The sequence below is a fragment of the Malus domestica genome, chromosome 11, assembly GCF_042453785.1.
Source record: "Malus domestica chromosome 11, GDT2T_hap1".
NCBI classification, from domain to species: Eukaryota; Viridiplantae; Streptophyta; class Magnoliopsida; order Rosales; family Rosaceae; genus Malus; species Malus domestica.
The window spans coordinates 39006455-39023590 of NC_091671.1; the positions used below are offsets into that span (position 1 = coordinate 39006455).

At 41.9% G+C, this 17136-nt stretch overlaps 2 protein-coding genes across 2 annotated transcripts in view; both read right to left on the reverse strand.

Moving 5' to 3' along the window:
- Window positions 1-891, reverse strand: LOC103408101 (uncharacterized). The gene is made up of 2 exons (XM_070808542.1): window positions 706-891; window positions 1-426 (listed from the first exon to the last, which is right to left on the reverse strand). Exons 1-2 carry the CDS (start codon window positions 889-891, stop codon window positions 1-3), a joined length of 612 nt encoding a protein of 203 aa, XP_070664643.1.
- LOC103449022 (uncharacterized) overlaps window positions 1-17136 on the reverse strand; it is a 39443-nt gene that overhangs the window by 763 nt on the left and 21544 nt on the right. The window contains exons 2-8 of the mRNA XM_029089189.2: window positions 11525-11610; window positions 11262-11456; window positions 2159-2470; window positions 1837-2001; window positions 1438-1521; window positions 713-1350; window positions 67-426 (exon numbers count right to left, since the gene is read on the reverse strand). Coding sequence (XP_028945022.1) covers window positions 1243-1350; window positions 1438-1521; window positions 1837-2001; window positions 2159-2470; window positions 11262-11456; window positions 11525-11554 — 894 coding nt within the window. The 5' untranslated portion in view covers window positions 11555-11610 and the 3' untranslated portion in view covers window positions 67-426; window positions 713-1242. The remainder of the gene's footprint in view (window positions 1-66; window positions 427-712; window positions 1351-1437; window positions 1522-1836; window positions 2002-2158; window positions 2471-11261; window positions 11457-11524; window positions 11611-17136) is intronic.

Below are 17136 nucleotides of genomic sequence, written 5' to 3' on the forward strand. Positions count from 1 at the left end.
TTATATTGATTGAACTGATAATATGGAACCGAAAATGCAGGTTCCTAGAAGGATTGCATGACCTACAAGTAGATCATCCTGTGACAGTTGCCCTCCTTCTTTCATTAATAGAAAAGCGCCATTCAAGGCGTGGAGATAAACCTGTGATAGTTGCCCTCCTTTCATTAATAGAAAAGCGCCATTCAAGGCGTGGAGATAAACCGAAACCTCATCAGAGTTGAATTCATTAGACGGGGCAGCAGGAAAGTGCAGTTCAATGAAATAGGAGGATTCTTGTGCTTCATCATTGGCTGTCTTAACATCTAGAACCTTTTTAGCTGTTAGGATTCCAGACAAAGTTGAAAACTCGATAATGTCGGAAAATATCAAACCAGACTTAAAGAGAGTGTATGAAGCAGCTAATGTTGCATGGCCACAAAGCTCAACCTGCAAAAAGGAATCAAGCTTTCAAACTAGATAGCTCGATATCAAACTTAGAGAAACCTGAGTTACATGAAAAGTTTGCTTTTCAAGTAAATCTATACACTGCAAGAGTAAAAGGACCAATTTTACTGAATTCGTGGCTGCCGAAGATTTGGATCTTAGACACTCGAATTGTTGCGTGGATTTTATATTTCAACCTTGTTATTATAAACTGTGATATGAGTTTAAAACTTAAAACCAGAAACTATAATGATGTTTTATGAGCGGAAATTGGAAGGAAACACCGAACCTTGGAGCTGTGTCCGAGTCAATGAGCTGAGTCAAGTAACATGTCTCGTAGAGATTGAACTCTGAGGTCGCTGCCTGCAACCACCGGTCGTCTCTCTCTTCCTCCAGCAAGCAAACTGCTGCTGGGTTCCCCTTGACAGCTAAGTCAGCCAGTGAAAGCATCCACCCGCACTCATCCATTTCAGCAATAAATTCAAAAACTACTTGCACGCATCAGATACACACAGGAAGAATATGTGTGTGTGTGTGTGAGAGAGAGAGAGAGAGAGAGAGAGAGAGAGAGAGAGAGAGAGAGAGAGAGAGAGAGAGAGAGAGAGAGAGAGAGAGAGAGACTTCAGCAGCTCAGCTGAGAAGAAAGTTGAGCAGCAGTAGCACCTTTCAAGATGCCAAGATGAAGAATTCGGGATACACATTTCAAAATGAAAAATAAAGGCACACCTAACTAATTTGCTCAAATTAATGGTTCTTTCCCCATCGAATTGAGTCATTTATTTCAAATGTTTATACTTCAAAGTAAAATTAACTCCAACTTCAAGCTAAAACAGTTCCTTCCATCACCATAACAGCTTTTCCTCGCAGCAGTACCCTTTGATTTTGCTCATCTAGATGAATGTTTATTGCTCCCCCTCGAGGTGATGCCTGAAAGTAAACATCAACGTATGAGGGGATTGAGATTTTTATAATACCACAGAGAGAGAGAGAGAGAGAGAGAGAGTGAGAGTGTGCCTGATAAGCAAAAACATCAGACTTTCCAAGTTTTTTGCACCAGTATGATGCAAGAGCACAATGTGCGCTCCCACAAACAGGATCCTGACATAAAAATTTAGCAGTATTCAGATTTATGTACCAAATGGTTTAAATCCATGTTAGCAGGTTAAGTCGGATATATTCCAATACTTTAGCTTGGGATAATGAAACTAACAAAGATCGTGCGGAAAAAGAAAGACACAGGAAAAGGCCAATCAGGTTATTCAAATGTTTTAAATCCACTTTAGCAGAAAGAAAAAACAAAAGAAAATATAAAAAAGGAAAGGCTTATTGATGCAGATACATAGCAACAGCATTTGGCACCAGGTATCAGGCACTTGAGAGAAACTTGCTGAGAGAACAATGCAAGCTGCTTACCTCATCAATTCCATGTTTGGGACAGAAGAATCTACTGTAAAAATCATATCCAGATTCCGGAGGAGCAATCCCCGTAACAATCACTCCCCTAGACCCTGGACACTGTCGAATTGCATCAATCTGCGGCTGTAAATCTGTGACAGCTTTTGCTGATGGAAGCACAACCTTGAAAAATGAAACCAGTATCACTTAAGAGTGCATGCTAGACTGCACAGGCAATCCAGTAAAATAAAAATTTGTCCGTTGTTTTATACGCTTCTATCAATCGAAAGCATAATAGGGAATTGAAAATGTAGGTTTCTAGAAGGATTGTAGGACTTACAAGTAAATCATCTGTGACAGTTGTCCTCCTTATTTCAACCATAGAAGCACCATCTAAGGCCTTAGAGATTACCGAAACATCACCAGAGTTGAATTCATTAGACGGGTCGGCAGGAAAATTCAGTTCAACAAAATAGGACTCTTGTGCTTCCCCATTGTGAGTATTCAAACCGTTGGCTGTCTTAACATCTGGAACCTTTTTAGCTTTTAGGATTCCCGATAATGTGGCAAACTCAACAATGTCGGACTTTACCAAACCAGAGTTAAAGAGAGTGTATGCAGCTGCTAATGTTGCATGACCACAAAGCTCAACCTGCACAAAAGGCAATCAAATTTTCAAGATCAATGAAGGAAGCATAGCTACTTCATACACTGGTGACAAAATCAAGACATTAGCAATACCACTTCAGTAGAGTGCCACATAATCACATCAAAATTTAGGGAAACCTGAGTGAGGGCTCGTTTGGAGATTCTTTTCTAGAAAGTACTTATGCCCATAAGCATTATTGTTAGAAGCACGTCCAAACAACAACAACAACAACAAAGCCTTTTCCCACTAAGTGGGGTCGGCTATATGAATCCTAGAACGCCATTGCGCTCGGTTTTGTGTCATGTCCTCCGTTAGATCCAAGTACTCTAAGTCTTTTCTTAGAGTCTCTTCCAAAGTTTTCCTAGGTCTTCCTCTACCCCTTCGGCCCTGAACCTCTGTCCCGTAGTCACATCTTCGAACCGGAGCGTCAGTCGGCCTTCTTTGCACATGTCCAAATCACCGGAGCCGATTTTCTCTCATCTTTCCTACAATTTCGGCTACTCCTACTTTACCTCGGATATCCTCATTCCCAATCTTATCCTTTCTCGTGTGCCCACACATCCCACGAAGCATCCTCATCTCCGCTACACCCATTTTGTGTACGTGTTGATGCTTCACCGCCCAACATTCTGTGCCATACAACATCGCTGGCCTTATTGCCGTCCTATAAAATTTTCCCTTGAGCTTCAGTGGCCTACGACGGTCACACAACACGCCGGATGCATTCTTACACTTCATCCATCCAGCTCGTATTCTATGGTTGAGATCTCCATCTAATTCTCCGTTCTCTTGCAAGATAGATCCTAGGTAGCGAAAACGGTCGCTTTTTGTGATCTTCGCTAGATTGCTCCGGTCATTAGTGTGGATAAGTATATAAATGGATAGAGATAGGAAAGCAAACACAAGATGTACGTGGTTCACCCAGATTGGCTACGTCCACGGAATAGAAGAGTTCTCATTAATTGTGAAGGGTTTACACAAGTACATAGGTTCAAGCTCTCCTTTAGTGAGTACAAGTGAATGATTTAGTACAAATGACATTAGGAAATATTGTGGGAGAATGATCTCGTAATCACGAAACTTCTAAGTATCGGAGTGTGGTGTCGTCTTGACTTGCCTTATCTGTCTCATAGGTAGATGTGGCATCTTCTCTGGAAGTACTCTTCCTCCATCCAGGGGTGGTATCTTTAACTGGTGGAGATGCACAAGGTAATGTATCAATTTCACTTGAAGCTTACTTGTAGTTTCAGGCTTGGTCAAGCGCGATACAAACCATGTAGTAGGAGTACCCCAAGTCGCCGAGCTAGGGGGTCTGCTGAAAGAGGTGACAGACAAGGTAAGCAATCAGAGCTCCGACTGATTGTTCACCTTCTCCCCATCTTGCAGCAGCATGAAGGATAAAGAGAAGAAAAATGAGAAGAGATGATATGAGATACTTTTGCTTTTGAAGAAGTAACTTTCCACAGGCTTATTCTTGAACTGAGCTGGAGGGTTTTCTGGTTTCCTCCAGAGTATAAGGCCGACTGAAGAATTTGAGGGTCAAAACAAGTCCATCAAATCTAGAGTACGTTCCACCCTGCTGATATGGGATACTTTTGCTTTTGACAGAGTAATGGATGTATCGGCACGTGTGCTGTTACGTTTGTCTCCACATGCTTCCTTGTATCCTTCGCACTTGCCCTATCTGTTCCTCAAGCAGATGCGGAATCTTCCCTGGAAACATAAGATGTTGAAGATGAGTACTCGAGAGCAATGCCAGGTAAGTAATCAGGTAAGGGGTTCCAGGCAGTCAGTTCCTGGCTGGAAGCTTGATTCCAACTGCTGACTGATTGCTCTCTTTCTCCTTGTCTTGCAGGTAAAAACAAGGCCAAAGGAAAAGACAGGGAAAAAGCATGATATGGGATACTCTTGCTTTTAACCCTGATGATATGAGATATTCTTGCTCTAGTATAGCTTGTTTGCAGAGGTATTATCGGGGGGAAAGAAAGCTGAATATTTCGAAAGGCTTCGTTGGGAGTGCCCTCTCAGATATGATGAAGGGTTGAGCATTTTTGCAGGTCTGCCTGTCCGTTGGGGATGGAGGTCGACATATATAGGAGTCTCCCTAACAACAAGTAGTAATGCTATTCCTTTACCCTGCTTGGTCATAGCACGGTAGTGGGAGCTGCCAGTTTCACATGTTTTAACTCTGTCAGAGCACTTTGAAAAAGTGGTCTGTGGTATCTGGCTCTCGAGATTCGGAAAACGATGCCTCTTCGATTTTTGAGAAAGCAATCATGTTGGGGGTCTGACTCTCGAGATTCGGAGAGCAGTGTCTCTTCGATTTTTGAGGAAGTAATCATGTTAGGAGTCTGGCTCTCGAGATTCGAAGGGCGGTGCCTCTTCGATTTTGGAGCAAGCAATCTTGTTGGGAGTGTTGTCTCGAATGTGAGTAAAGGTTGGGCATGTTTGCTAGTCTACCTTGCCACGAAGCACAAAGGTTGACACACAGGGACTTTCCAATTATCCAGCAATGGTACTGTTCCTTTACCCTCTCTTCAATTTTGAGAAAGTAGTCATGTTGGGAGTCTGGCTCTCGAGATTCGGAGGACGGTGCCTCTTCGATTTTGGAGCAAGCAATCTTGTTGGGAGTGTTTTCTCGAATGTGAGTAAAGGTTGGGCATGTTTGCTAGTCTACCTTGCCACGAAGCACAGAGGTTGACACACAGGGACTTTCCAATTATCCAGCAGTGGTACTGTTCCTTTACCCTTGTGGGTAATAATATGGTAGCTAGACCTTCAAAATTTATGTGTCTAAACTTTGTTAGTGCTGTTTCTTTGCTATTCTTTTACCTTTCTTGGTCAGAGCGATGTAGTGGGAGCTGCAAGCTTCACGTGCTCAACTTTGGCAAAGTTATATGTGGTACCCATGAGCTATTGTTGCGTGTGGGAAGTGGGTGATTGAACAGTAAGATTCATGTGCTTTCTACTTCACCAGAAGTCTTCGACAGAATGCCCATAATTTCTGCAAAGCTGAGTGTGCGTGTGACAGGTGCTGACAAGGCTAGAAAAGTAGGTGCCTCTTCGATTTCTGAGATTGGCCCTCGTGGTCTCTGAGCAGCCCAGCTTTTGAGAAAGCGAGCGCCTCTTCGATTGATTCGGAGAACGATGCCTCATCGATTTTTGAGAAAGCAATCATGCTGGGGGTCTGGCTCTCGAAGATTCGGGGAGCAGCGTCTCTTCGATTTTTGAGAAAGTAATCATGTTGGGAGTCTGGCTCTCGAGATTCGGAGGGCGGTGCCTCTTCGATTTTGGAGCAAGCAATCTTGTTGGGAGTGTTTTCTCGAATGTGAGTAAAGGTTGGGCATGTTTGCTAGTCTACCTTGCCACGAAGCTTCTCTTCGATTTTTAAGAAAGTAGTCATGTTGGGAGTCTGGCTCTCGAGATTCGGAGGACGGTGCCTCTTCGATTTTGGAGCAAGCAATCTTATTGGGAGTGTTTTCTCGAATGTGAGTAAAGGTTGGGCATGTTTGCTAGTCTACCTTGCCACGAAGCACAGAGGTTGACACACAGGGACTTTCCAATTATCCAGCAGTGGTACTGTTCCTTTACCCTTGTGGGTAATAATATGGTAGCTAGACCTTCAAAATTTATGGGTTTAAACTTTGTTAGTGCTGTTTATTTGCTATTCTTTTACCCTTCTTGGTCAGAGTGATGTAGTGGGAGCTGCAAGCTTCACGTGCTCAACTTTGGCAGAGAACTTTGGCAAAGTTTTCTGTGGTACCCATGAGCTATTGTTGCGTGTGGCAAGTGGGTGATTGAACAGTAAGATTCATGTGTTTTCTACTTCCCCAGAAGTCTTCGATAGAATGCCCATAATTTCCGCAAAGCTGAGTGTGCGTGTGACAGGTGCTGACAAGGCTGGAAAAGTAGGTGCCTCTTCGATTTCTGAGATCGGCCCTCGTGGTCTCTGGGGAGCCCAGCTTTTGAGAAAGTGAGCGCCTCTTCGATTTCTGAGATCGGCCTTTGTGGTCTTTGAGCAGCCCAACTTTTGAGAAAGCAAACGCCTCTTCGATTTCTGAGATCAACCCTCGTGATCTCTAAGCAGCCCAGCTTTTGAGAAAGCAAACGCCTCTTCGATTTCTGAGCAGGCGCCTCTTCGATTTCTGAAGCTCCGTCGAGTGCAGATTTTTATAGGGGCTGGCATTAAGTTCCAAAGCACACTTGAATCTCCACCAGTAGAAGCTTCATTCTTGCACTTCTAAGATCTTGATTTGTCCGACCTCTTCTCTCTTCAACACCTTTGAAAATGTCTGGCCCCTCCGACCGTCGTTTTGACTTGAACCTTGTTGAAGAGGCAGCCCCGCCTTCTCCAGACAACATATGGCGTCCATCCTTCGTCTCCCCCACTGGTCCTCTTACCGTTGGGGATTCCGTGATGAAGAATGATATGACCGCTGCGGTGGTGGCCAGGAACCTTCTCACTCCCAAAGATAACAGACTACTTTCCAAACGGTCTGATGAGTTAGCTGTTAAGGATTCGCTGGCTCTCAGTGTTCAGTGTGCAGGTTCTGTGTCTAATATGGCCCAACGCCTATTTGCTCGAACCCGCCAAGTTGAATCATTGGCGGCTGAAGTGATGAGTCTCAAACAGGAGATTAGAGGGCTCAAGCATGAGAATAAACAGTTGCACCGGCTCGCACATGACTATGCTACAAACATGAAGAGGAAGCTTGACCAGATGAAGGAAACTGATGGTCAGGTTTTACTTGATCATCAGAGATTTGTGGGTTTGTTCCAAAGGCATTTATTGCCTTCGTCTTCTGGGGCTGTACCGCGTAATGAAGCTCCAAATGATCAACCTCTGATGCCTCCTCCTTCTAGGGTTCTGTCCAGTACTGAGGCTCCAAATGATCCCCCTCCGGTGCCTTCTCTTTCTGAGGCTCTACCGACTGCTGAGACTTCTCCTAAGCAACCTTTGTGAAGGCTCCCTCTTGTGTGTTTATTTTGACTCATGTATATGTACATATTTGTAGCTTATCGGGGATATCAATAAATAAGCTTTCCTTCATTTCAACGTATTGTGTTAAATACACCAAAGCCTTATTCGCTAAGTTCTTTGAATTTTCTTTTGTTGAAGCTTGTATGTTGAAGCTTTCTGAGTGGAGCATGTAGGTTGGGGTAGTGTTCCCTTAATTTTCCGAGTGAGGAAAACTTCTCGGTTGGAGACTTGGAAAATCCAAGTCACTGGGTGGGATCGGCTATATGAATCTTAGAACGCCATTGTGCTCGATCATGTGTCATGTCCTTCGTTAGATCCAAGTACTCTAAGTCTTTTCTTAGAGTCTCTTCCAAAGTTTTCCTAGGTCTTCCTCTACCCCTTCGGCCCTGAACCTCTGTCCCATAGTCGCATCTTCTAATCGGAGCGTCAGTAGGCCTTCTTTGCACATGTCCAAACCACCGTAACCGATTTTCTCTCATCTTTCCTTCAATTTCGGCTACTCCTACTTTACCCCGGATATCCTCATTCCTAATCTTATCCTTTCTCGTGTGCCCACACATCCAACGAAGCATCCTCATCTCCGCTACACCCATTTTGTGTACGTGCTGATGTTTCACCGCCCAACATTCTGTGCCATACAGCATCGCCGGCCTTATTGCCGTCCTATAAAATTTTCCCTTAAGCTTCAGTGGCATACGGCGGTCACATAACACACCGGATGCACTCTTCCACTTCATCCATCCAGCTTGTATTCTATGGTTGAGATCTCCATCTAATTCTCCGTTCTTTTGCAAGATAGATCCTAGGTAACGAAAACGGTCGCTCTTTGGTATTTCTTGATCTCCGATCCTCACCCCTAACTCGTTTTGGCCTCCATTTGCACTGAACTTGCACTCCATATATTCTGTCTTTGATCGGCTTAGGCGAAGACCTTTAGATTCCAACACTTCTCTCCAAAGGTTAAGCTTTGCATTTACCCCTTCCTGAGTTTCATCTATCAACACTATATCGTCTGCGAAAAGCATACACCAAGGAATATCATCTTGAATATGTCCTGTTAACTCATCCATTACCAACGCAAAAAGGTAAGGACTTAAGGATGAGCCTTGATGTAATCCTACAGTTATGGGAAAGCTTTCGGTTTGTCCTTCATGAGTTCTTACGGCAGTCTTTGCTCCTTCATACATATCCTTTATAGCTTGGATATATGCTACTCGTACTCCTTTCTTCTCTAAAATCCTCCAAAGAATGTCTCTTGGGACCCTATCATACGCTTTTTCCAAATCTATAAAGACCATGTGTAAATCCTTTTTCCCATCTCTATATCTTTCCATCAATCTTCGTAAGAGATAGATTGCCTCCATGGTTGAGCGCCCTGGCATGAACCCGAATTGGTTGTCCGAAACCCGTGTCTCTTGCCTCAATCTATGCTCAATGACTCTCTCCCAGAGCTTCATTGTATGACTCATTAGCTTAATACCCCTATAGTTCATGCAATTTTGTACGTCGCCCTTATTCTTGTAGATAGGCACCAAAGTGCTCGTTCGCCACTCATTTGGCATCTTCTTCGTTTTCAAAATCCTATTGAAAAGGTCAGTGAGCCATGTTATACCTGTCTCTCCCAAAAGTTTCCACACTTCGATTGGTATATCGTCTGGGCCTATTGCTTTTTTATGCTTCATCTTCTTCAAAGCTACAACCACTTCTTCCTTCCGGATTCGACGATAAAAAGAGTAGTTTCTACACTCTTCTGAGTTACTCAACTCCCCTAAAGAAGCACTCATTTCATGTCCTTCATTGAAAAGATTATGAAAATAACCTCTCCATCTGTCTTTAACCGCGTTCTCTGTAGCAAGAACCTTTCCATCCTCATCCTTGATGCACCTCACTTGGTTTAGGTCTCTTGTCTTCTTTTCCCTTGCTCTAGATAGTTTATAGATATCCAACTCTCCTTCTTTGGTATCTAGTCGTTTATACATATCGTCGTAAGCCGCTAACTTAGCTTCTCTAACAGCTTTCTTCGCCTCTTGCTTCGCTTTTCTATACCTTTCACCATTTTCATCGGTCCTCTCCTTGTATAAGGCTTTCTATTTTTTGTTCAACCCATAGGCAATTTCAACTTTTTCTGTTAGAAAGCGTCTTTAGGAACCAGTGTTAAATAAATCCATATGCCAAAAAGGAACCATTTTTACTTTCTAATAAATCATGGGGTAAATTTAAAATTTCAACCTTGTTAGCGTGTGCATTTAAAAGTTAAACACTTGAAACTAAGGAAACTCTAGAGATCAACAATTTTGAACTTTCTACTTCATACATTGGTTAAGATTAAGATTTAAGAATTTCTAAATATCTAATTTTAAAAAAAAAATTGAGTTAAAGGCCCGTTTGAAATGCTTATCTAGAAAACACTTCCACTCATAAACCTTTTTGCTCGAAGCGCAATTAGTAGAAGCACGTCCAAATTTTAATAAAGTCCAAGTGCTTTTACAAGCCAGAAGCACTTTTCCAACTGCTTTAACTACCCAGTTACACTTTCAAATAAACCGTTATGCTAAAAGCCTAAAAGGAACAAATTTAAAGAATTCCTGGCTGTTTTCGATACACTCAAATCTTTTGGTGGATTCCATATCGACCCAGATAAAAGTTGAACAATTGGAAACCAAGGAACGTGTAAAGATTGATATGATACTACGATGCATGGACACGGGGAAAACTCAACGTATCCCGTATCTGACACGCAGGGATACGGATACGTACAGAATACGTACGGATACGCTCCCGATACGTATCAGAATGAAGGGATACGTTATTTATTGATGAGATACGCGTATCATACTGTCGAGATACGCGTATCATAATTTTCGGATACGTTTCAAACAAAATCTGAGGATAATCAGGAAAAAAAATCCAAATCAGAGGATACGGATTCCGCACAGAATCGTGATTGATTCGAATTAGATAACTGAAACGATTGTTTAACTAAAAACCAAAACGATTTCGAACCTCAGAAATCAGACTTGTTGTCTGCAATTGCTCCGTCCGTCTGTCGTCTCTATCGTTTCCGTCTGCAACTAATTCGTCGTCTCCATCGTCTCCGTCTGCAACTGCTGGTGAGAGCCTTCGACTTCGTTTTCACTTTGTTAATTTTGAAACTCAATCTGTACAGAACCCTTTTCTGTTTTTTTTCGAACCTAAAAGCCCCAACCTCTGTTTCTGTTTTTATTCGAAGCTAAAAGAAAGCCTCTGTTCAATCTGATTGATTTGAAAACCTGTTCAATCTGATTGCTTTTTGTATATAATATTATTTTGTATTTTGTGTATTATAAATAATATAATATTGTACTTTCATGATATTTAGATTATAATATTTATGGATATGCTTTCATGAATGTGGAGACTACTTTAGTTACTGGATGAACCGTCATTGGATACTACTTTAGTTACTAGAGGAGACATCATGAACGTGGAAGTTGAATGAGACTTTGTTTTTTTAATTTTAGTTTGGATGTTCATTTTAATTTTTCAAGTTTGAAGACTAATTGCTTGTTGGATGGACTATCTTTCTAACTATTTGGAGTTTATTGAAATAAATTTAAATTTGAGTAATAAATTTGAATGCTTATTTTAAAGTATTTTAGATATATTTATATATATTTTTAATTGCCGTATCCCAAACGTATCGTGTCTTCGTTTTTAGAAATTTGACGTGTCCCGTGTCGTATCGTGTCGTATCCTCGTATCCGTGTCCGTATCCATGCATCGTAGATATGATATGAATGGAAAGCGTTGAATTGAAGGGAGGTGAGCTCATACCTCATTGGAAGGAGTGAACCATCTGAGACCGAACCGAGGAGTTGAGTCAGACTCAGTGAGCCGAGTCAAGTAACATGTCTCGGAGAGGTTGAACTCGGAGGCCACGGCTTGTAACCACTGGTCGTCTCTTTCTTCCTCCAGCAAGCAAACCGCTGCTGGGTTCCCTTTGAAAGCGGAGTCTGTGAACGCGTCCACCTGCAACAAGCAAGTTCAAACACTCAATTCATACACACAGAAGAGAGAGAGAGAGAGAGAGAGAGTACCACAGAGTATTTCACAGCTTTCTTCGCCATGGAATTGGAATGGAAAATCGAAATGATTGTGGAGCAAAGACCTGGAAAGTAGCTCTCTCTCTCTCTCTCTCTCTCTCTATATATATATATATATATGTATATATATATATATATATTACTCTTCGCGGGTGGGTAAAGAGTTTCAAAACAAAAGCGCTTTTGGTAAAAGCAAATCAAAAAGCACTTTTAAGTAGAAATGCTAAAGCAGTTTCAAACCGCAACCCAACATATACAATGAATTCCATGTGGAAAATAGTTGGCATCTCAAGACGTATGGGATCTTTCTTCCTTCATATCATATCCTATGATTTTTTATGTGGAAAATGTTAGAACCAATCAAATGTCACTTATACAATATAAAATAATTTGCATGGTTTATTTTTGAATGACAACTTGAACAACAAATACAATATATCGAAATATAAACACTTAATGAAATTGCATATACAATCACAAATCACTGACTTGTTATTTGAAGATAGAGGTTTGCAAAAGCAATTTCCTAAGACATAAATTTGCCATACACTAGTGCAGTAGTTCAATGGATGCCTATCTTGCATGATACAACTATCTAATCCAAGTTTTTGCACTCGAACTTGGATTCTTGGCGAATTGATTGTGGTGTTTATCTGTGAATATATGGAAAAAGGAAGAGATGGACTTGTTGTTTTGGTTTCTGATCTGACGGCCATATTTATAATGGCGTAATGGAGCAGTTAAAGTCGTTCATGTTTATCTTTAAGAACGATTGTAACTAGGGCTGGGCAAACGGGCCCTGGGCCCGCGGGTAGGGGCGGGTATTGGCGGTTCGGGGCGGGTCCATAATATTTTATGTACAAAACAAGGCGGGGCGAGGCGGGTCCAAGTAAACAAAGGGGCGGGCCGGTTCCAATTTTCCAAAGTGACGGGCCCCCAGCCCGAACCGTATCACACACACACACTCAAATCTCGCACACATCACATCTTTCTCGAAGACTCCCGAGCCCTCCCCGAGTCCTCCATCTCGATCTCTCTCCCCCAGATTCGTCCCTCTTGATCTCTCTCTCCCAGAATCCTCCCTCTCGATTCTCAGTCCCCTCTCATTCGTCCTTCCCTCTTGATCTCTCTTTCCCAGAATCCTCCCTCTCGATTCTCAGTCCCATCTCCCACTCGAGTCGAGTCCTCTTGTGAACACCACCATCGCCATCGTCTCCTGACACTTCTCCCAAATGTGACCACCCATCACCGCCGTCGAAAACAGCACCATCATCCTGCGATTCGAAATATCATGTCATCTTCTCTCAAATTAAGGTAATTTCTAGATTAGGGTTTTTGAATTATCTGGGTTTTTTAGTTCAGGGATTTAGGACTTTTGAATTAGGATTTTTGAAATTTCTAGGTTATGGGGAGTATTCGGAATTTTTATTTTCTGGGTTGGTGGGGAAATTGGATGAAGTTGCATAAATTTTGAATCTTTCAGTAAGCTGCATATGAAGATGAAGTTGGCAAGCTTGAGCTTTCAGTAATCTGCTAATCTTTCAGTAATTTAGAGTTGTATATAACTTCTGAAATTTATATGATTGACAATTTGATTTTGGTTGAGATTTGTTTATTTGTTCAAGCTTTGTCATTTTTTGTTTGTATTGTAAATTTGATTGCTCAAGCTTTGTCTTCTGAATTTAGTTTTCGATTGTAGAACAAGACTCAGTCTTACAAGGTGGAGTGCCGATTGGAAAAACGCTACTCTTTCGTATGCAGCAAGGGCGGAGGATGCAGCGGCGGAGGATGCAAGCTGTTAGGGTTTTTTCTGTTGGGCTTGGTTTTGTTATCAGGTCCATACTTTTGTTGTTGTGTTTGTATGGGCCTCTCTTGTAAATGTAAATATGTGAGTTGTTGGTAATAAAAAAAGGAGCCCAATGTCAGACCCAAAAAAAAAAAAAGTAATTGGACCCGTGGACCCGTCCCGAACCGGCCCGTTTCAAACGGGCCAGGTTAGGTCCGGTTCTCAAACTTAAAATCTCTCTACCCAACTCGGCCCGGCCCGTTACATTTTAAAACGGGTAGGTCCGGTTCCTCAGAATTTGGGCCCGGCCCGGCCCGTGCCCAACCCAAATTGTAACTGTTCACGTAATTAGTTTTATCCTTTTAGAAAAAAACTGAATGCAAAAATCAAAAACATAAAAATGATACTTGTGTTTTTCATCCATCCGAGCCCAAGAGCCCCAATGCCCATCTTTGACATTTAATATATGCACCCAAACCCTCCAAGTCTAGAGGCCAAGATCCCATGGCCTTGGCCCAATTCTTTTCAAATCATAAGTGAGTGAACTCAATTATAAAGAGATGTTTTGAAAAAGGTTTGGGCGATGTGGGATTGGGAGTCCCTCACAAGTTCCAACAGAAAATAGCAAGCACATTGCGTGTGAGAACCTTTCTTTCCGTACTGACAAATCACAGTCCAACACGAGATGAAGATTAAAACCTGAGATGCAAGAGACAAGAGACAAGGTGGCCGATCTCATCTTTTATTGATTTTTTATATTTCAGAGTTATTTATAATAAGAACAGTTACGCCCGTAAGTATGAAATTCCATGATTTAATCACAAATTACTTTGAGGAGGAACTCATCATCGTCCATTGAGGAGCCAAGTTAATTCCTTTTATGATTGTTTTGGTTCATGGGTCGTTTCAAACTATATGAACACTTTAGCTTTCGCCAATCAGTTTTGCTGTTGAAAATACGACACTCAAAGCGAAAAATCGAGTTCTTGCAATCAACTTCATTCGTTGAGCGACGGAAATAGTACATTCTGACATAATCTTTACAAAGTACAAACCCTTGAGAGATCAATGAACTAGTTGTAGGAGACGATCAGGGCAATGTGAGTGAGTAATTTACATGGTGTAATTCACAAGGTTACATACAACACATGATGCCTAACTTTATTAACACATTAACCAGATGGAAATGGAATCACCACATTCCTTGTTTGTTCATCTTCGAGAAATGGGACAGAGTGATCTTTGGAAGTTCGATCGGACGCCTGTTCATCTTGAGGAATATCTAGTGAGGACGTTTCCTGGCCAACGAGCACACAGCTCCCTAAGAGGTTGGCGCCGGTTGATATCGTATATCGGGCTTCTGCTTATTGGCGGGTTGTAAGAGAATGACAGTTAATTCTGAAAGGTGCCTTTATAGGGCCTTAGGTGTAGGCATTGAGGCTCGCAATCAAAATCAACTTTAAGTACCCAGGCATGCCACTGTCATCTTTAGCATGACAGATGTAAAACAGATGTTAAGTTTTATTATATATATATATGTCCGAGAGACCAAGTTAGTTATGAAAGGTGCCTTTGTGGGGCCTTAGGTGTAGGCCTTGAGGCTTCCCGTCAAAACTAACCAAATACTTGAACATATATTGGTTGTTTCATTGTTGTAGAAGTATTACAACCGTTATACTTTAATCATCCGAGCCCGCAGAGCAGAACGAACTCAGATAGGTGCCTTTGTCGGGCCTTAGATATAGGCATTGAGGCTTCCTATCAGAATTAATTCTATACTCAAGCGTTATGTAGCAATCATGATATAACAGAAGTAAAACTAGAAAATAGGCCAATTACTTGCGCCCCAAGTAACTTCGGACTTCTTGTTATCAAGGACTGTCGTGGATGGGTTAAGTCCACATAGGGTTCTTTTTTATGCCTTGAGACCAAGGACTGTTAATTGATCAATCTTGTCCGCTCGAATGGTTAGAACTTAGAAGTCTTTTAATCATAAACTGGCTAGAAATAACTTGGATGCAGATGGAAATATACATCATATTACTGGATTTATGAATGAAAGACAAAAACAAAGGAGGTCGGGCAAGGTTTCACTTTGTCGGGCAAGGCTGATCATCTTGCAACTTCCTCTCTTTGTGATTTACAAAGGGTTTGAGTGCTAGAAGGGGAGATTAGAAGATGAGTTTACATGAGGGAATCAATACTACAGCAAGATTTAGACAGGGTAGCACAGCTTTTACAAAGGCTTTCTGGTGAAGGTTGATCCCGAAAGGGATGAAGGCTTGGTGCTGACTACAACTTCGTATGCAAATCTGGCTTGAGTAGAGTTTGTGTATTTGTTTGTTTGATTGAGTGTCCTTATCTCTGATTTTTCTTCCTCCTTTTATAGACAATTTGGCTTGGCTGCCTGCAGTATTGATTTTGCCCGAATGCATCTGAAGGGCAGTGACTCATCAACTTTTACTTGTACTGTCATTGTAAAGTACTTTTGGGCTGATTAACTGGTTGGTCTACACCACCTGACCTCTAGGTAGGTGAGCAGGTGGTTTGAATGATCTGCATTTGGTCGGGAAAAAGGCTCATTCTTTCTTCTGGGCTTCAACTGGGCCTTGGACTTTTCCTCATTCTGGACCTTCTTTTGGGCTAACCCATTTTTAACCTAAAGTTCAAGTTTTATCCCAAACAGTGCCCCTTTTCAATTAATATTCAAGCTGGAATTCCAGGCACCAATATTGATTGAATAGCTGCCCTTCATACCCACGTCTTTACTGAGACTTGCACCCTTCTCAAAAAACAACTGTCACTTACCTGTAATCTTTTCACTAACCCATAAATCATCAGTTATCCCTAATATGAAATCCCCCTTTTCAGAATTTCCTACCTTCCCAGATACTCTATTTCTTCCAAATTTCAGACTCCCATTTGCTCTTTGTTCCATATCTTCTGCCCTTGTCACATTCTTATCACGCCTTTTCCAAACTTATCAAATGGCTTCAAGATTCAGCCAAGTCCAGCTATCATACGAATCTGGTGAAGGCATCGCTACCTTACGCCGTTTACTTAACGGATTGCATCGCCCTCGGGCATGTTTGTGCTCTGAACTTTTCTTTGAAGCCCATGTGGTACAATCGTTGGGTCCTGCATGGATTTCTCGCGTCCCTGCTGTGATAGAAAATAATATGCCCAGGGGTAACTGGTTTGCCCCTAATCCTTTTTTGGCCAAGTCGGGCATCTCTTCAGCTAAATGGTCATCATACCATCGTGGCTTTCCCCTAATGAACGACCCAGCTTGGACTCAGTGGATTGATGAACTAGAGCCAATCTTCAAGAAGAAGTGGATGAACAATGGTATTTACGAACTAATAATGCTTTCAAAAACTACCATTGTTCCCAAGCTCGAACTGCTTGCTACTTCTCTTCTTTTCTAGAATTCAGGCATGAATACTTTTGATTTTCGCATGGGTCCCATGTCTCCGACTGTTCTAGATATGGCCCAAGTCTTCGGGCTAAGACCATCGGGCAGGATTGTAGATGTTACCCAAGACTGGGTTCCCTCTTCCTCTTCAATCGCTAAAAGCTCCGGTTCCTCCGCCTCTTTTCTTTAATTAGAATACAACTCTGCAACCTTTAAGAGTTACGAGACTTCTTTCAAGGGATTCATCCCCTTTGTCAAGGAGAATTTTGGTGCAGATTCCTCTCGTGCTAACAAAGATCAAGAACATATGTATTTCCTGTTATACTGGCTCAACAAGCATGTCTTCCCAAATAAATCTAAAGGGGTGAAGGTTGAATGGATCCTCTTAGTGGAAGCCCTTCATAA

Coding starts and splice junctions, on each gene's coding strand:
- LOC103408101 (XM_070808542.1), bottom strand. CDS start 891: ATGGATGAGTGCGGGTGGATGCTTTCACTGGCTGACTTAGCTGTCAAG. Junction 427..705: donor ACACAGCTCCAAGGTTCGGT/GTTTCCTTCCAA, acceptor TCCTTTTTGCAG/GTTGAGCTTTGTGGCCATGC.